At 42.9% G+C, this 17,201-nt stretch overlaps 1 protein-coding gene across 2 annotated transcripts in view; it reads left to right on the top strand.

The window, feature by feature from the left end:
• Nucleotides 1-15,201, top strand: part of LMO2 (LIM domain only 2) — a 41,813-nt gene extending 26,612 nt beyond the window's left edge. The window contains exons 1-3 of one of the 2 annotated variants that reach the window (XM_030200759.1): nucleotides 2,211-2,541; nucleotides 5,214-5,429; nucleotides 14,191-15,201. In XM_030200759.1, the coding sequence (XP_030056619.1) occupies nucleotides 2,501-2,541; nucleotides 5,214-5,429; nucleotides 14,191-14,410 (477 nt within the window). In that variant the 5' untranslated portion in view covers nucleotides 2,211-2,500 and the 3' untranslated portion in view covers nucleotides 14,411-15,201. Of the gene's footprint in view, nucleotides 1-2,210; nucleotides 2,542-5,213; nucleotides 5,430-14,190 lie in introns of those variants that run through there. The other variant, XM_030200760.1, reaches the window with a different exon arrangement.
• Nucleotides 15,202-17,201: the final 2,000 nt, after the last annotated feature.

Here is a 17,201-nt window from a genome sequence, read left to right as displayed (position 1 = left end):
AATGCAAGGCACTGACAGAGTGGTGGTACATTTTTGAAATATGGAAAACAACTGTTCCACAGCATGTTGCCAAATGACAGATAGTCACAGTGATAACAGTGATGCACATAGAATGCAATTCAACTTTAAAAGCGAGGCTAAAATGGAGTCTATCCCTTAGGAGTCAAGTAGCTGTATCGGCTCTTTGCAGTTGTCAAGCTAATAGTGACCACATAATTATTTTATTTATTTATTTGTTACATTTGTATCCCACATTTTCCCACCCATTTGAAGGCTTAATGTGGCTTACATAGTACCATAACGGCGTTAGCCAGTTCCGGTATGAACAAATACAAGGTGATATTATAGTAGAATGAGGTTCATGTATGGTAAATACATTAGGGGAACTTAGACAGGAAGAGGAAGAGTTAGGATATGTCCATTACGGTCTTTGGTTACATTATGTCGCAGGTGGCCAGGTTTTTTATGCTGGGTCGGTGGGGTATGCCTTTTTGAACAGGTTTTTTTTTAGTGTTTTCCGGAAATTTAGGTGGTCGAGCGTAGTTTTTACTGCTTTTGGCAGTGCGTTCCATAGTTGTGTGCTTAAGTAGGAAAAGCTGGATGCATAAATAGATTTGTATTTGAGTCCTTTGCAGCTTGGGTGGTGGAGGTTTAGGTATGATCGTGCTGATTTTGTAGTGTTTTTCAATCATGTCTGAAGTATTTGGACCTTCATAACAGATACTTGACTCCTGAGGCAGACAATTTTATTGTCAAAACACGATCCGTGTTGAGTCTTGTTGTATCTGGTTTCTCAATAAACGTTTACTACAATCAACCTGTGGAGATTTGACTGGTTGGTTGACCTACATCCCTTCTCTACTCTTGTGATTGACAAGAAACATTCACCAGTAGGGCATGTGCTAATACCAAAGGGAACCTACCTGAGACTGGTGGATACCGCATTTAGGGGGTCTTTTACTAAAGCTTTGCTCAAGTTATCTGCAGCAGAGCCCATAGGAATAAAATGGGCCCTGCTGCAGATAACTCGAGCTAAACTTTAGTAAAGGACCCCCTTAATTAGTCATAGTCCAAATCTGAGCTCAAAATGAGTTATATTCAAGTACTGAAAAATTTCCTGCTCCAAAAGTCTTATAATTTCAAGCAAAGATCCCCAAACTGTGGGTTGGGACCCCAAATGGGAATCCATAGGTGCATCATTATTCTTCACCTTAGAGGGGTCAAACAAATTTTACTTGACCTCGATCATGGGGTCATGGCCACAAAAAGATTGACAAGCACTGTTAAAGGTTAGAATTATTAATTAATGTGCACTAATGAGATTTGATGTGCATTCTTTAAGTTGGGTCCCATTATTGTTAATGGGACCTATATAGCTCACCTTAATGCAAGTGGAAGTGGAGGAGTGGCCTAGTGGTTAGAGTGGTGGACTTTGGTCCTGGGGAACTGGGTTCGAGTCCCACTGCAGGCACATGCAGCTCCTTGTAACTCTGGGCAAGTCACTTAACCCTCCATTGCCCCAGGTACAAATAAGTATCTAAGCCACATTGAGCCTGCCATGAGTGGGAAAGTGTGGGGTACAAATAATAAAATAAATAATAAGGCCTATTAAATGCAAATTAATGTGGTGTGACTTGCCCAAGGTGAGCTTGTGGGATTTGCAGCTTATCTTCACAGGTATTCAACCTCCAGTCTCTGACTGCTTCAGAACAGCCACCTATTAGATCTGGTGATGAATTTGGTACAAGGACAATTTCAGTAAAATGCAGAGTATTCCAGTTAAGCTACAGAGAAACTAGATTTTGAACTTGTTTCTTGTTAGGTTTCTTCCTTGTCAGGCTACCGTTTCATACGTTCTGATGTTTCTCCTTGTGTGTGTGGGTTTTGTTTTGTTTTCCTGGGTTGCATATGGAGTCCGAAGGCTGCCACAGTCCTGGACAGGGCAGGTCACAGGTCTGGCGCAGTAGATGACCTAAGATGGTGCCACTGGAGCGATTGGGTGCTCAGAAATACTGACCCTTTGAAGATGTAAGTGCGTGCTGATGCTGCAGCTTGAACATTCGTAATCCCCATGAGCCCAGTTCAAAAATGCGCAGCTGTCTCTTTAAGTGTGATTTCCTCCTATTGTATTTGAGTCGTGATCAGGAAAAAGGAAATGAAACAAGAGACAAGGAGGGGGGGGCAGAGCTAGGAGGGAAATTTGCTAAAGATCCTGGCTATAAAAGCCCGAAGCGAATCAAGCCGAGCTGCAGGTGATCGCAGAGAGGGGGCAGCAACTGAGAGGACGAAAAAAAATTAATATAAAGATTAAGAAAAAAGCTGGCTAGAACGGGTGGGTCGAGAATGGAGAGTGCAAGGGGCAGCCTCCTCTAGCACCGGGGCTTTGGAAGGCTCCTTGCCCAACCTGCAGTCAAGCCTCGCTCCATGCTGTCTGTGGCACTAGCAAAATCCTCCTGGTGAAAGCAAAGGGGAAAACAGATCGGCACGCTCATCTCTGCAAATGTCATCGGCAATCGAGAGGAAGAGCCTCGATCCTTCTGAGTAAGCTTTCCGCTCCTCTTCTCTTCACTGTGGTTTATTTTATTAGTATTATTACAGTCTTGCTTTCCGAGTGCTGATCTCCGGGATGCTAGAGACCTTTTGTTCTAAAGACCGGAGCAGGAGAGCCGGGGGGGGGGGGGGGGGGGGGGGCTGTTGTCACTACCTGCAGCTCTGAACAGCTTATCTCTTTCCTAAAAGGAAACTTGCTTTGTTCTAGCTTGGCTGGAATTGTGTTGAAATACGGATGGAGTGAGCACGGTGTACTGAAATCGTGCCCAGGCTGAAGGATGCACAGACAGAGATGAAGGATGCATCAAAGGTTCCCTGTCTGGGGTGGGAGAGAGAAAAGATCCAGAGAAGACAAGTTTCATTGCACAGGTTATCTGTGGATGTTCCTAATAAAAAGATGGGAATCCTATTTAACTTACTGTAAAAGAAATGTAGGCTTTGATAGAAAAGCGCTTGAGTCCTCGTCCCATTCCCCTTTTCTAGAAAAGCTGGCCAAGTGCAGGTAGCTGTACCCCATGGAACACAGCATGTTTCTTTTAGCAAGGTACCAGGCTGCACCATGAAATCATGCACAATCTCTGTGTTCCAGAGAGTATGCGCTTAGCCAAGTTGTACTGGAGAGGGGGCTGGCTTACCAGTCACCTTTAAACTTTGTCTGTGGCCAGTCATCAAAAGATGTATGAAAGAGTGGCCTAACTGATTCCCAATGTGCTCTCAGGCCTCAGCAGGTATGACATTGAAAAGTCATCACTGCCTGATTCTCGGATCTGGACCATTAGCAAGAGTCACCAGCAGGGCTTCCTAATGTACAGGAGCTCCTTTCTGAACAGACCTGTAGTCACTCATTGCCTCTCCCTCCTAGCTAAGTAATCTTTACTCTTTGAAAGGAGGAGACCAGTTTCTTGACCTTTCTGCGGTTGAAATTAACTATAAGTGAGCTTATTCTAGAGGCCTTTTACAAAGGTGCGCTAGCGTTTTTTAGCGTGCACTAATCATTAGCGCGTGCTAAACACTAGAGACACGCATAGTAATATATGGACATCTCTAGCATTTATTGCACACTTATTTTTAGCATGCGCTAAAACCACTAAAGTGCGCCTTTGTAAAAGGACTGCTTTGCAGTAACCTAGTTGTAGAAGCACTTGAGATCTGAAAACATTTTCTTTAACACATTATTTTGAATGTTTTTATTATTGATAACGATTGTTATTTTATATAATTTATTATTCTGCTCAATCTATAATTCTTGATAAATCCCTTTGTGCGGTCAATAATTGTATAATAAAAGGGTCCAATAACAGCCAAAGATCAAAAATAGAACCCCAAAGACTGACTTAATATTCTCATTCATTTCATGTGTAAAGAACACTAGTAACCTTTGTTAAGGACCTCAGCAGTGACTCTTTTCACATGAGGAACATGCCTCATGACTCACCTTACTTGTACTAGAAGAACTTTTATTGATTTTAATAGTGTTTGACATACATATATTTTACAGGTTAGTTTAAGAACCATAAGATTTTGGAATGAGATGTACATCCTATTACTCTAGGGCTCAGAATTAGGTTTCCTGCTGCTAAGCCTCTGAGTGCAACCAAGCTGTATTACCATAGCTGCCAATGCTTCAGAATGATTGGGAATGCAAAATGCAATATAAGTTAGCCTTCCATGGAAACAGTGAAGGAGCTTGCTCAATATTGGGAGTGCTCAGCACCCTGATGTTTACAAGAACTGTGACAAAGAAACCCAAGCATCCATGCAAAAAAAAAAAAAACTTTGGCATGCTCTGTTCAGTCCAAAAGAAATACATCTGGGATTGGTCCATTTTTAACACTGATGAATGGGTTAGATGTTATTTGGGTGCGTATTACAGTACCACAGTCACCAAACATGAACAAATACCATCTGAACCTCAGGCACATCTTGAGTAAGCTGATTCCTTTCACAGCCATGAAGAGCTGGTTCAGCTCCAAAAGAATTACATAGGAACATAAGACTAGCTATACTAGGTCAGACAGATGGTCCATCTAGCTCAGTATCCTGCTTCCAAAGGTGGCCAATCCAGAGCACAAGTACCTGGCAGAAACCCAAAGAGTAACAAGATTCCGTACAGAATTCCAAAGAGTAACAAGATTCTATACAGAATCCCAAAGAGTAGCAAGATTCCAAGCTACCAATCCCAGGGCAAGCAGTGGGCTTCCCCTATGTCTATCTTAATGGCAGATTATGCACTTTTCCTCCAAGAACTTGTCCAAACCTGTTTTAAAGCCAGATACCCATCCTCCTGCAATGAGTTCCATAGCGTCACTATCTGTTGAGTGAAGAAAATATTGGTTTCTACTCTAAGAAATGCAAAATGTTTCAAAACCTGACAAAATCAGTTTCACCTGCTTTAAAGGTAACATCTCAAACTGATCATACTTCATCACTAGCTGATTTGTTAAGACAGTATTATATCTTTCACAGTTGATTTAAATATGTACACTACAGTTCCCCCTTCAAGTGCATTAAAATCCTTTTTAAACCAAGAACCATAATGTATTATCTAAGTCTGCACAAAACTAATTTTATAAAACATTGATACCATGGATAGGGCCTTTGGGTAATGTGGCCTATGTCCTTCACAGTATGGAGGAAATAATCTTCTCTTGTGTCTCTTTCAGGGAACCAGTGGATGAGGTGCTTCAGATGTCCCCTTCCTTGTTGACATGTGGCGGCTGCCAGCAGAACATTGGGGATCGGTACTTTCTGAAGGCCATCGATCAGTACTGGCATGAGGACTGTCTGAGTTGTGATCTGTGTGGCTGCAGGCTTGGTGAAGTGGGACGACGGCTGTACTACAAACTGGGACGAAAGCTCTGCAGGAGGGACTACCTCAGGTAAGAGGGCATGCTAGCACTTTCACACATGTATTTCCCAGGACAAATGTCAGTATGGCAGAGAACAGATGATGCAAGCAGAAGGGAGGGTGTTCTTTATAAATCCTAATGTTTTAGGAAAGTTGTCATATTGCCAATCACAAGTTTGTGTACGTGCAGTGAAGCAATCACACAACTGAGGGACTATAGACTCAAAAAGATAATGGACGTAGACAGGAGATGTGGGGAGGTACAGAGTGGGAACAGTAGAGAGGTGTAGCGCAGGAGTGGGCAACCACGGTCCTTGAGGGCCACAACCCAGTCAGGTTTTCAAGATTTCCACAATGAATATGCATGCATTTTTATGTGCATGTGCTGCTTTCATTGTATGCAAATAGCTCTCATGCATATTCATTGTGAAAATCTTGAAAACCCAACTGGGTTATGGCCCTCAAGGACCGTGGTTGCCCACCCCTGCTGTAGCAGGTGGGTGGCGGAGAGGGAAGGTAGAGGAATCACAGTAGTAGTTAAATAGTAACATAGTGATTAACAGCAGATAAATGCCTGCATGGTATCACGTCAGCCCAACAAGGCAGCCAGAGGTGTATCTGGCACTCTGTGTAGGTTACACTTTTTTATGATTAAGCACTGGCATCATAAACATGGCATATGCCAACTCTCCACCTTGCCAACCCCACATAGGTATTTATATGATGTAGTCTTTGAACATAATACCTCAATACAATTAATCTCAACCTTAAGATGTCTCCCCTCCCCCAACTAGCATGTTTTATTTGCTAATATCAACTTTATGATGTCTTCCCCCTCCCCTGTAGAGATACATAGCACCTGCATGTGATAATATAAAATATACTTCCTGAGTTTTCTTTGTCATTTTTGGGGCACAGACTGTAAAGGTTTTCTAGGCACTGGTCTTGCCTTCCAACCACTGGAATTGCTGTTGAAGCCCAGTCCAGCCATGAGTTCATTTAAATGTTGTTTGAATTTGATTCTGTAGAAACATACAGCCCAATGCACATTTATGTAGACAGTACTCCAAGATTAGTTTTCCAAAAAGGAGACGAAGTTTGGGGCATTCTAGGGATGATGCTATGTAGATGTATAATTTATACCAGGGGCGTAGCCAGACTTCAGCGGGAGGGGGGTCCAGAGCCCGAGGTGAGGGGGCACATTTTAGCCCCCCCCTCGCCATTGCCGACCCCGCTGCCACCACCAACTTTGCCCCCCCTGCCGACTACCCTCTTGACCCCCCCTCCCGCCACCAACCCGCCGTCGCCTACATTTGCTGGCGGGGAACCCCAACCCCCGCCAGCCGAGGTCCTCCTCTTCCCGCAAAAGGCTTCCTTCTGCTTCTGACGTTCTGCAGGACCCTTTTGCGGGAAGAAGAGGACCTCGGCTGGCGGGGGTTGGGGTCCCCTGCCAGCAAAGGTAGGCGACGGCAGGGTCGAGAGGGTCGTCGGCAGGGGGGGGGTCTAGGGCCAAATCTAGGGGGGCCCAGGCCCCCCTGGCCCCACGTACAGTGGTGGAAATAAGTATTTGATCCCTTGCTGATTTTGTAAGTTTGCCCACTGACAAAGACATGAGCAGCCCATAATTGAAGGGTAGGTTATTGGTAACAGTGAGAGATAGCACATCACAAATTAAATCCGGAAAATCACATTGTGGAAAGTATATGAATTTATTTGCATTCTGCAGAGGGAAATAAGTATTTAATCCCTCTGGCAAACAAGACCTAATACTTGGTGGCAAAACCCTTGTTGGCAAGCACAGCGGTCAGACGTCTTCTGTAGTTGATGATGAGGTTTGCACACATGTCAGGAGGAATTTTGGTCCACTCCTCTTTGCAGATCATCTCTAAATCATTAAGAGTTCTGGGCTGTCGCTTGGCAACTCGCAGCTTCAGCTCCCTCCATAAGTTTTCAATGGGATTAAGGTCTGGTGACTGGCTAGGCCACTCCATGACCCTAATGTGCTTCTTCCTGAGCCACTCCTTTGTTGCCTTGGCTGTATGTTTTGGGTCATTGTCGTGCTGGAAGACCCAGCCACGACCCATTTTTAAGGCCCTGGCGGAGGGAAGGAGGTTGTCACTCAGAATTGTACGGTACATGGCCCCATCCATTCTCCCATTGATGCGGTGAAGTAGTCCTGTGCCCTTAGCAGAGAAACACCCCCAAAACATAACATTTCCACCTCCATGCTTGACAGTGGGGACGGTGTTCTTTGGGTCATAGGCAGCATTTCTCTTCCTCCAAACACGGCGAGTTGAGTTCATGCCAAAGAGCTCAATTTTTGTCTCATCTGACCACAGCACCTTCTCCCAATCACTCTCGGCATCATCCAGGTGTTCACTGGCAAACTTCAGACGGGCCGTCACATGTGCCTTCCGGAGCAGGGGGACCTTGCGGGCACTGCAGGATTGCAATCCGTTATGTCGTAATGTGTTACCAATGGTTTTCGTGGTGACAGTGGTCCCAGCTGCCTTGAGATCATTGACAAGTTCCCCCCTTGTAGTTGTAGGCTGATTTCTAACCTTCCTCATGATCAAGGATACCCCACGAGGTGAGATTTTGCGTGGAGCCCCAGATCTTTGTCGATTGACAGTCATTTTGTACTTCTTCCATTTTCTTACTACGGCACCAACAGTTGTCTCCTTCTCGCCCAGCGTCTTACTGATGGTTTTGTAGCCCATTCCAGCCTTGTGCAGGTGTATGATCTTGTCCCTGACATCCTTAGACAGCTCCTTGCTCTTGGCCATTTTGTAGAGGTTAGAGTCTGACTGATTCACTGAGTCTGTGGACAGGTGTCTTTCATACAGGTGACCATTGCCGACAGCTGTCTGTCATGCAGGTAACGAGTTGATTTGGAGCATCTACCTGGTCTGTAGGGGCCAGATCTCTTACTGGTTGGTGGGGGATCAAATACTTATTTCCCTCTGCAGAATGCAAATAAATTCATATACTTTCCACAATGTGATTTTCCGGATTTAATTTGTGATGTGCTATCTCTCACTGTTACCAATAACCTACCCTTCAATTATGGGCTGCTCATGTCTTTGTCAGTGGGCAAACTTACAAAATCAGCAAGGGATCAAATACTTATTTCCACCACTGTAGGTACGCCACTGATTTATACAAAAGTGGCAATATTCAATCACTGATTACCCATCGCCCAGATTATTTTTAAACATCCAGCTTGGTTTATAAAATATTAATAAGGCAGTCTTCTAATAGTTCAGTCTTCTGGGATATCTTTGGGCCTTGTTTACAAAGGTGTGCTAGCGTTTTTAGCGCACACTAAAAATTAGCATGCGCTAATCATGTAGATGTCCATAATATTCCTATGGCGTCTACATGGTTAGTATGCGCTAAAAACGCTAATGCGCCTTGGTAAACAGGGCCCTTTGTTAGGTCGAACTTATCGCGCTATAAACCAAGGGCTTCTGTGTTTCCCATCTTTTACAGGTTTAAGAGTAAAACGGTTTCTGGAAAGTTCTTTTTTTTTTTCTCCAGTCAGTTAAGGTTTGGAATACTCTTCCTCAGACAGTTTATCTAGTATCTTCTTATTACTTGTTCCGCAGATAATTAAAGACCTATCTAAGTACCTAACTCAGACATTGTAATTTGTGTTATGTTTCTGTTTACTGTAATTTCCTGGTGTTACTGGATTCTTAATCTGAGACTCCATTTTGAGCCTTATTTGGGAGAAGATGGGCTATAAATGCAGAAGATAAGATAAATATGCACTACTGTTAAGATGTGCTATTTAGCACAGGTCCCTTTTTACACAATGAGACTTAGGGCTCCTTTTAGTAAGCCACAGTAGTGATTCCCAGCACAGCAAATGCGATGAAGCCCATTCAATTCCTAAGGGCTTTGTCACATTTGCCGTGCAGGAATCACTACCGCGGCTTAGTAAAAAGAGTACTTAATTACTAATAACTGGGGTTAACAGTAAAATAGCATGTCTTAATGGAAGCCTATGTTTAACTTCCCCCCTAAATTAAAGAAAAAAGAAGTGCCTCTAGAAACTGAAAATCACTACTATATGTAATAAAAGTCAGACAAGTATAGGACAATCAAGCCATTGTGACATCACTGATGAGGTTGGCTCTTAGGTTTTGATGGAATGAGACATCATGACATCACAATATCAGCTCTGCTTACCAGAGACTGACACTAAGGGGGGACATTATCAACGTGGGCTACTGTTAAGACAGGTTATTTTACCACTAACTTGTGCTGTTTTACCACAGATCCCATTTTATGCAATAAAACCTAGTTACTAATAACCAAGATCAAAAGTAAAATAACACATCTTAACAGTAGCCCCTAAATGTGTAAATTTAACATCTGAATGGGCAGCACAAATAGCAAATTTCACTTGAAATTTGGAAATTCCATGACTATATATGTACATTCAGTGGCACTGCCTAAATGGATAGTGCCTCTGAATATAATTACCACAATGAGTTAGACCTAGACTTTTTTTTCCACAACCAAACTGATTAATTTTTTGCAAGTATAACAGGGTGCCTGTGTTGCTTATAGTGTAATTTTTTGTCTGAGACCTCAGTTTGGGGTTTCAAGCACACCAATTATTTACGGTGAATGCTTAAAGGCACCCGACTCGTCACTGGTCCCTTTAATGTGCTCGTGTTTGTAATGAAACCAAATTTTTAGAAAATTCTTTGTTTTTTCCTTTTTTTCTTATAATTTTTCCTGTCTTTAAAGTTATATGATGCTATAAATTTACTTAGCTTTTTCAGTGAAAGCGTGGTATCAGCTTCAGAGGGATGTTGTTCCAACATGAGTCATGTTTTACTGCCTTGCGTTTTTTTCAAGGATACCCCCTGGATATAGAATAAACATTTAGTTACCATTCAGTTATGTATATACAGTTGTTAGTAACTACTGAGAGCAAGATCACTTTTTCTTAAATTTATTTATTTATTATTGTTGTTCTGCTAACATGCCAGCTGATCTGGGATTTAAAATATGCCAAGATGGCGGCTAAGCGTCCTGCTTCTAATTTAAAGGTCTACCATTGGATGGCGTGGCCCAATCGGGAGGCTTGAGTTCTGAATAAATTAGGGCGGACCATTCTAGCTCTGCATTTAAACCCCTAGTGGTTACTGTATTAAGTGTATAAATCCAAAATTGTTCACGGTAATTAAGCAATCTCTGTATGGCCTCCCTCCCACCCTATCTGTACTATATCAATTATTCACCATCTTATAGCTTGCCAGTTATGAGAATGTTGTTGCCAGTGGATCACTAACGGGGCTTGTAGATTTTCTGTGTTAATCCTTGTTTTGTGCTTGTTTAATCTCTGTTTTATAGGACGTCCACTTCTGCCTACGTATATTAAGTCACATGGGCAGAGTATTGCATAAATTACATTTTTACTATCACAGTTAACCTAGTCTTTTATTTTGAATTTATGAAAACTAGATGGGGCCGTCCATTCTCGACCCGTGAACACTTGGGGGCACCATTGGCAGTGACCGCATATTTCTTGAGATCCTATCTCTAAGTACTTTTGGGGTTGATAGTACCTTGAAGGGGTCAATAACTCTCCTATTGTTTTACCCCTTTTATAGGCTATTGTCGGGGTTCTTCAAAAGCCTGATGCAGTTACATCATATGCCAGTGGGACCTTAAAGATTTAACTATTCGGTTTGTCAGGTGTGTGAATGTTAGATGTTAGATGATCACGTTCAATGTGTTGTGGGTCCTGTAATAGTAGAGACCTTTGAGCAAAGCGAGCTCTGAAGTATGCTTGTCGTAGTGATTTTTTGGGTAACCCCGTTCTTTAAATCTAGCTGTCAAGGTTTTAGCCTCGCGTTTAAAATCGTGTAATGTGCTGCAAATTCTTCTGCACCTCAAATATTGGCTGATGGGCAAATTGAATTTTAATTTGTAAGGATGGTAGCTATTAAATCTCAGCAGATTGTTTCTTTCTATAGGTTTGCAATATAAGGTGGTGATCATCTTCCCCTCTTCCTTTATAATTGTAACATCTAGGAATTCAATTTGGACCGAATGGTATTTTAGTGTGAACTTTAAGTTAGGATCCAGCTGATTGATCCAACGTCCAAATTGTTGTAGCTTGTGTTTTGAATTGTCCCAAAGAAAAAAAGATATCATCGAGGAACATCTTCCAGAGTTTTACTGGTTGAAAATTTGCGCTGGGATAAAGAAGTAATGACTCAACGGATCATATACATTGTGGCTACAGATGGGGCTAGGGTGGCCCCCCATGGCCACCCCTTTGATTTGTTTAAAAAATCCATCATGCCAGTATAATTGAACATAAGAGCTGCCATAATGGGTCAGACCAAGGGTCCATCTAGCCCAGTATCCTGTTTCCAAAATGGCCAGGTCACAAGTACCTGGCAGAACCCCCCAAAAGTAGCAAGATTCCATGCTACTTAACCTCAAGGATAAGCAGTGGCATTTCCCCAGGTCTGCTTTAATAATGATTTATGGATATTTCCTCCAGGAATTTGTACAAACTTTTATAAATCCTGCTATATAACCACTAAGCTATACATTAAGTGAAAGAAATATTTTCTCCTATTTCTTTTAAATGTGCTACTATGTAACTTCATGGAGTGGCCCCTAGTCTTTGTACTTTTTTGAAACAGTAAACAATTGATTTTTACCTGTTCCATTCAATTCAGGATTTTGTAGACCTCTATCATATCTCCCCTCAGCTGACTCTTCTCCATTCTGAAGAGCCCTAACCTCTTTAGCCTTTCTTCATATGAGAGTCATTCTATCCCCTTAATTATGGAAGAAAGAGACCCAGGGCCACAGAGAGGGGAAGCAAGATTCCTCTGGACCCGGCCTCCAAGGGGGGCCCAGCGTTGGGGTGTGTCCCTCTCCTGACAGGACCTGGGTGATCGCGTCCTGACAGAAGCAGAAGAGAGAAAACTCTGGCACAGGGCCCTCCTTAGAGGCTGGGGAGGAGCAGACACAGGGCTTTGGGGCCTGTGGTTTGGCTGGCGGAGGTCCCCAAGCCCTGCCAGCAGAAGCCTCCCTCCAGCGCTATTCTCCACCGCATTGCCTACTCTGCTTTCCCTCACGTCATGCATGCTCAGTTTTGATGAAATTGAGCATATGCGACATGAGGGGGGAAAAGCAGCTACAGGGCAGGCAATGCGGCGGAGAACAGCAGTGGAGAAAGACTTCTGCTGGCGAGGCTTGGGGATCCCCGCCAGCCAAGGTATGTGGAGTTGCAGCAGGGGGCAGGGAGGTGGGACAAAATGCCCCCTCCCCACACTTTGGGCTCCTGCACCCCCCATTTTTAAAGTCTGGCTACACAGCAGTCCTCGGGGGGGGCGGCAGCGGCAGTCCTGGGGGGGGGGGGTGGCAGCAGCAGCCCTGCCCTGGGCCCAGCTCAGTCTCTCAGTGGCCCTGAAGAGACCCCCAAGACCCATTTATAGATTGATAAGAATAAGGATCCCCTCAGGAAGCTGGAGGAATTGTAGCAGACCTCTGGAGATAGTCTACTCAAACTGATGCCTTTGGTAACTCGATGTTGTCCTTTTTTTAGTATATTTATTTATTATTCAAAAAATAGTAGGTAAAACTCACAAAATGGATGGAAATATATATATTTATATGCTACACACCATCCAAGGACATCAAGGTGGTTTACATAAGTAGCAAACATTGATACTTTGATTGATTTGACATGTAACATTGTAACATAGGAAATGATGGCAGATAAAGATCTGTACGGTCCATCCAGTCTGCCCAACAAGATAAACTAATTTTATATGGTATGCGATACTTTATATGTATACCTGAGTTTGATTTGTCCTTGCCATTTTCAGGGCATAGACCGTAGAAGTATTCCCAGCACTGTTGTTGTACTAAAAGTTCTGAAGCTAACGTAAAGGCCCCTTAAAATTTACACTCCAGTCCATCCATATCTATTCAGTCACGATCAGGGCACAAACCGTAGAAGTCTGCCCAGCACTGGTTTTGCTTCCCAATTACCAGTGTTGCCACTCAATCTTCGCTAAGATTCCGTAGATCCATTCCTTCTAAACAGGATTCCTTTTTGTTTATCCCATGCATGTTTGAATTCCATTACCGTTTTTATCTCCACCATCTCCACCACCTCCCACGGGAGGGCATTCCATGTATCCACCACCCTCTCTGTGAAAAAAATAGTTCCTGACATTACTCCTGATTCTGCCCCCCTTCAACCTCAATTCATGACCTCTAGTTCTACCGCCTTCCCATCTCTGGAAACGATTCTCTTTACCCTAAAATAAACATATTTGCTCTGGCTGGTACCATCTTCTGATGGAGGGAGTTCTAGTAGCCCAAGTGCTGCATTTATGATTCTTCATGCTATGGTGGTTATGTAAAGTACCGGAAAAGGTAGACATAGGTAAAATACAGGTAGAAAAGAATCCCTCCTTTTCTGGGAGTCTAGTCCCCCCCCCCCCCCCGGGGGGGGGGGGGGGGGGGGAGGAGGTGTCACCAAGCACAAGTCAGTAGAGTAGAGGGTATTCAGAGGTGTTAGTAGAATGATAGGGTTAGGGGCCTAAAAGAGTGACCTGTCCTAATTTTATTGTCTATTTTCTTTTTTTACATTTCTCTTTGATGCCAAGATGGCACTAGTTAAAACTTCTCAGCCTAAGACCTAAAGGGGTATCTCTTAAGATGTCTCTTTAGTTCTTTAGTTACTGTCTGGAACTTTTTAACTTTTGATGTTAATTTTGTGCACATTTGCCTTTTTTTAGACTTTTTGGCCAGGATGGGCTTTGTGCATCCTGTGACAAACGGATCCGAGCGTACGAGATGACAATGCGTGTGAAGGACAAAGTCTACCACCTTGAGTGCTTCAAGTGTGCAGCCTGTCAGAAGCACTTCTGTGTGGGTGACCGATATCTCCTCATTAACTCGGACATTGTGTGTGAGCAGGACCTCTATGAATGGACGAAGATTAATGGTATGATGTAAGACCTAACCAGAGCGGTCCCACCAAGAACATGAGCATATCAGCACCAGGCATCAAAGAGAACCTCCAAGGTCAAGGAAAAGGCATAGGAGAAGAATCCTGAAACGCACCAAAAATTTCCAAAATAAAATAGAACTGAAACTGAAAAGTTAAAATTTATAGCAGGTACTGCAGGATTTTACTTCCAATCTGTATTTATCATCTGGGAATGGAGATTTTGACTTTTGCCAAATGAGAATTTGTGTACATTTGGTTGCCTGATTTTTGTTTAACGTATTCCTGCCCGTGACTGTGATCAATGCCTACTATCTTCCATCAAGTGTCAGGGAACAAGTAGGTGCTGTGGATGGTCAGTGTTGTTGAAAGTGTATGAATGCTCACCACTGAACCATGGGTTGCCCCAGTCACTGAAGGACATTGAGACCTGTAACGGTCTTGTACATGCTTGCAGGAGAACATGCTGCAAGCCAAGAAGGGGGAAAAGCTTTTGTGATTGATTATCTTAAATAGAGTCCAGCCCAGAAGGAGAGAGTCTTTTGGAAGTTACTGTTCTGTTATGAATGAACTTAAGATGGTTGGGTTCTCACTTCTACTCCTTAACCATCCTGGCTATCAGTCTGGCTTTTCCTTCTGGATAGCTCCTTCAAATGGACAAGACGAAAGGAGTACAGATTGTGCTATAATCCTCTCTAACATTTGTTCTGAGAGAAGATCTGTGCATGAAAGATGCTGTCTCTTGAGAATTAAATCTGATTTTTTGTTAAATAGATGCAAACAATAAATATTGCAGTGAGTTTGTCTTATTGATCATTTCAGTAATTTAAGTTTCTGTAATGTCACTCTTTGTGCTAGCTATGGAGCTGAGGAATTTTCTCCCAGCTTCTATAGCAGGGGCAAAATGGCATTAAATTGCTGCATTGTTACCTGGTGCTTTCCAAGTTACTCAGTTACAGGAAGGAGATTTTGGGCCAGTCCTGGGTTTCTTCCAACCTCATCCTAATGTATCATGGGACCTGCAGCACTGATTACAATGGGTAGAATGAGGAACTACAACTACCACAATGCTTTGGTTATGTAATCTTAAAACTAGGACTGACCAAAGTCTTTCGCCTGGAACTGGGTACATTGGCAGCTTTGTTTTTACACTCTTTCCTTTAGCCCTACTGTGACCCTTCTGTCTGAAGGAGATAACTCTAATCCTGAGATGAGCTCAGTTAGGGAGGCATCCAGTCAGCTGTTTTCATGTGTAATCTTTTAGCTGCAGGGGCAAGGTGGAGTCCTAGGTGCCAGCCTCTGGGAGGCCGATGTCTGTCTGCTTATCTAGGGAGCAGCAGCTGGGGCGTGGATCCTTGCTGGAGAGAGCACAAAGCTGAGGTGGTGACCAAAAGCAATGCTGTCACTGCTATTTTCTTCCACTTTCTTCACCCTCCTTCTGCTGCCTATGTACAGGATGGTCTGAGGCCGTCCTTGCACCGTGAATCCCATCTGACTGGTCTTCTGTAAACCATCCTCCACTTTGGTTTTAAATAGTTCTCCCAACACACAAATTCTATTCTTTTCTTAAGGCTTATATACCATCTTATATTCCTACAAGGGGACCCAAAGCTTTCATATTTTATCAGATCAAATACTACAGTACATATGGTGAAGTTAACAGTGATCTAGAGTCAGTGTGCCCAATATTTAAAAAAAGCTAAGCTCCTAAATTTGTGTCATATTTCCAGCCAAACTTAGGAGCCTACAGTGCTCATTTTCAAAGCATAGACTTACAAAGTGATGTGGAGGTGTATTTTCAAAGCACAGTAACATATGGTACTTTGGAAGTGTAAGTGCTTTGAAAGTATGCCTCGTCTTGTAACTTTGTAAGTCTATGTGCTTTGAAAATGAGCACCATAGTAACCTATGGAACTTTGTAAGTCTGTGTGCTTTGAAAATCAGCCTCCAAGTTTCAGCTGAAAATTCCTAGAAATTTAGGAGCTTAAAATTTACACTTATAAACTTAGGCCTGCCATTCATTTGCCTAGATTTATGAGCCTAGTGCTGAAAATCATTGCTAAGCTTCTAACTTTTTTCCCCCTCCCTAAATCTGCCCCTGTTATCACCCACTTTTTATGCTCCTGAATTTGAGTTTAATGAACTTTTGAATATAAATTTTAGGTACTCAGCTCTAGTAAATTTTTCAAAGAGGCCAATTCAGATACATAATAAATCCTTTGAATAGTGGCCCCAGTGTTTTTAGATATCCCATTTTACAACGTTTGCTTTGATTTTATGACAATTGACTGTCTCCCAGCAGGTGCACTAATGACTTTTGTGTCTTGGAGAGGTGACAGCAGCAGGAAGAATGCTAATGTATTCTTTGCATCAGAAAAATGTCTGTACGTTTCCCATAAGCTTCTGCTTCATCATTTTCCCCTTCAGAAATAAACGTATTTTAATTCTCAAAGATACATCTGTGCATAGTAAAGTAGTAAATATTACTACGTCCCAGGTTATTTTCATGAAAATAGGGTGATCAGACCTTGCTGCAGGACCAGTACCCCATTTATTTGGTGGCGTTATCTTATAAAATGAATATGAAACAGGAAACAGTCATTCCCTCACTAAAGTAGAACAAGATCTTTCAGTATAATTGTTTATTAGTATTGTATTAACTTGAAACCATGAACCTACTGGAAAGGTGGTGTGGATATACTTGTTTTATGTGAGTGAGCTGGCCAGGTAGCTAGTGGAGTGAATAAGAACAGCCAGTGGCGTAGGAAGGGGGGGCGGTCCGCCCCGGGTGCACGCCGC

Source organism: Microcaecilia unicolor, chromosome 4, assembly GCF_901765095.1.
Source record: "Microcaecilia unicolor chromosome 4, aMicUni1.1, whole genome shotgun sequence".
Classification (NCBI taxonomy): Eukaryota; Metazoa; Chordata; class Amphibia; order Gymnophiona; family Siphonopidae; genus Microcaecilia; species Microcaecilia unicolor.
Note: the sequence above shows the minus strand (reverse complement) of the source record. Positions and strands in the feature narration are given on the sequence as shown.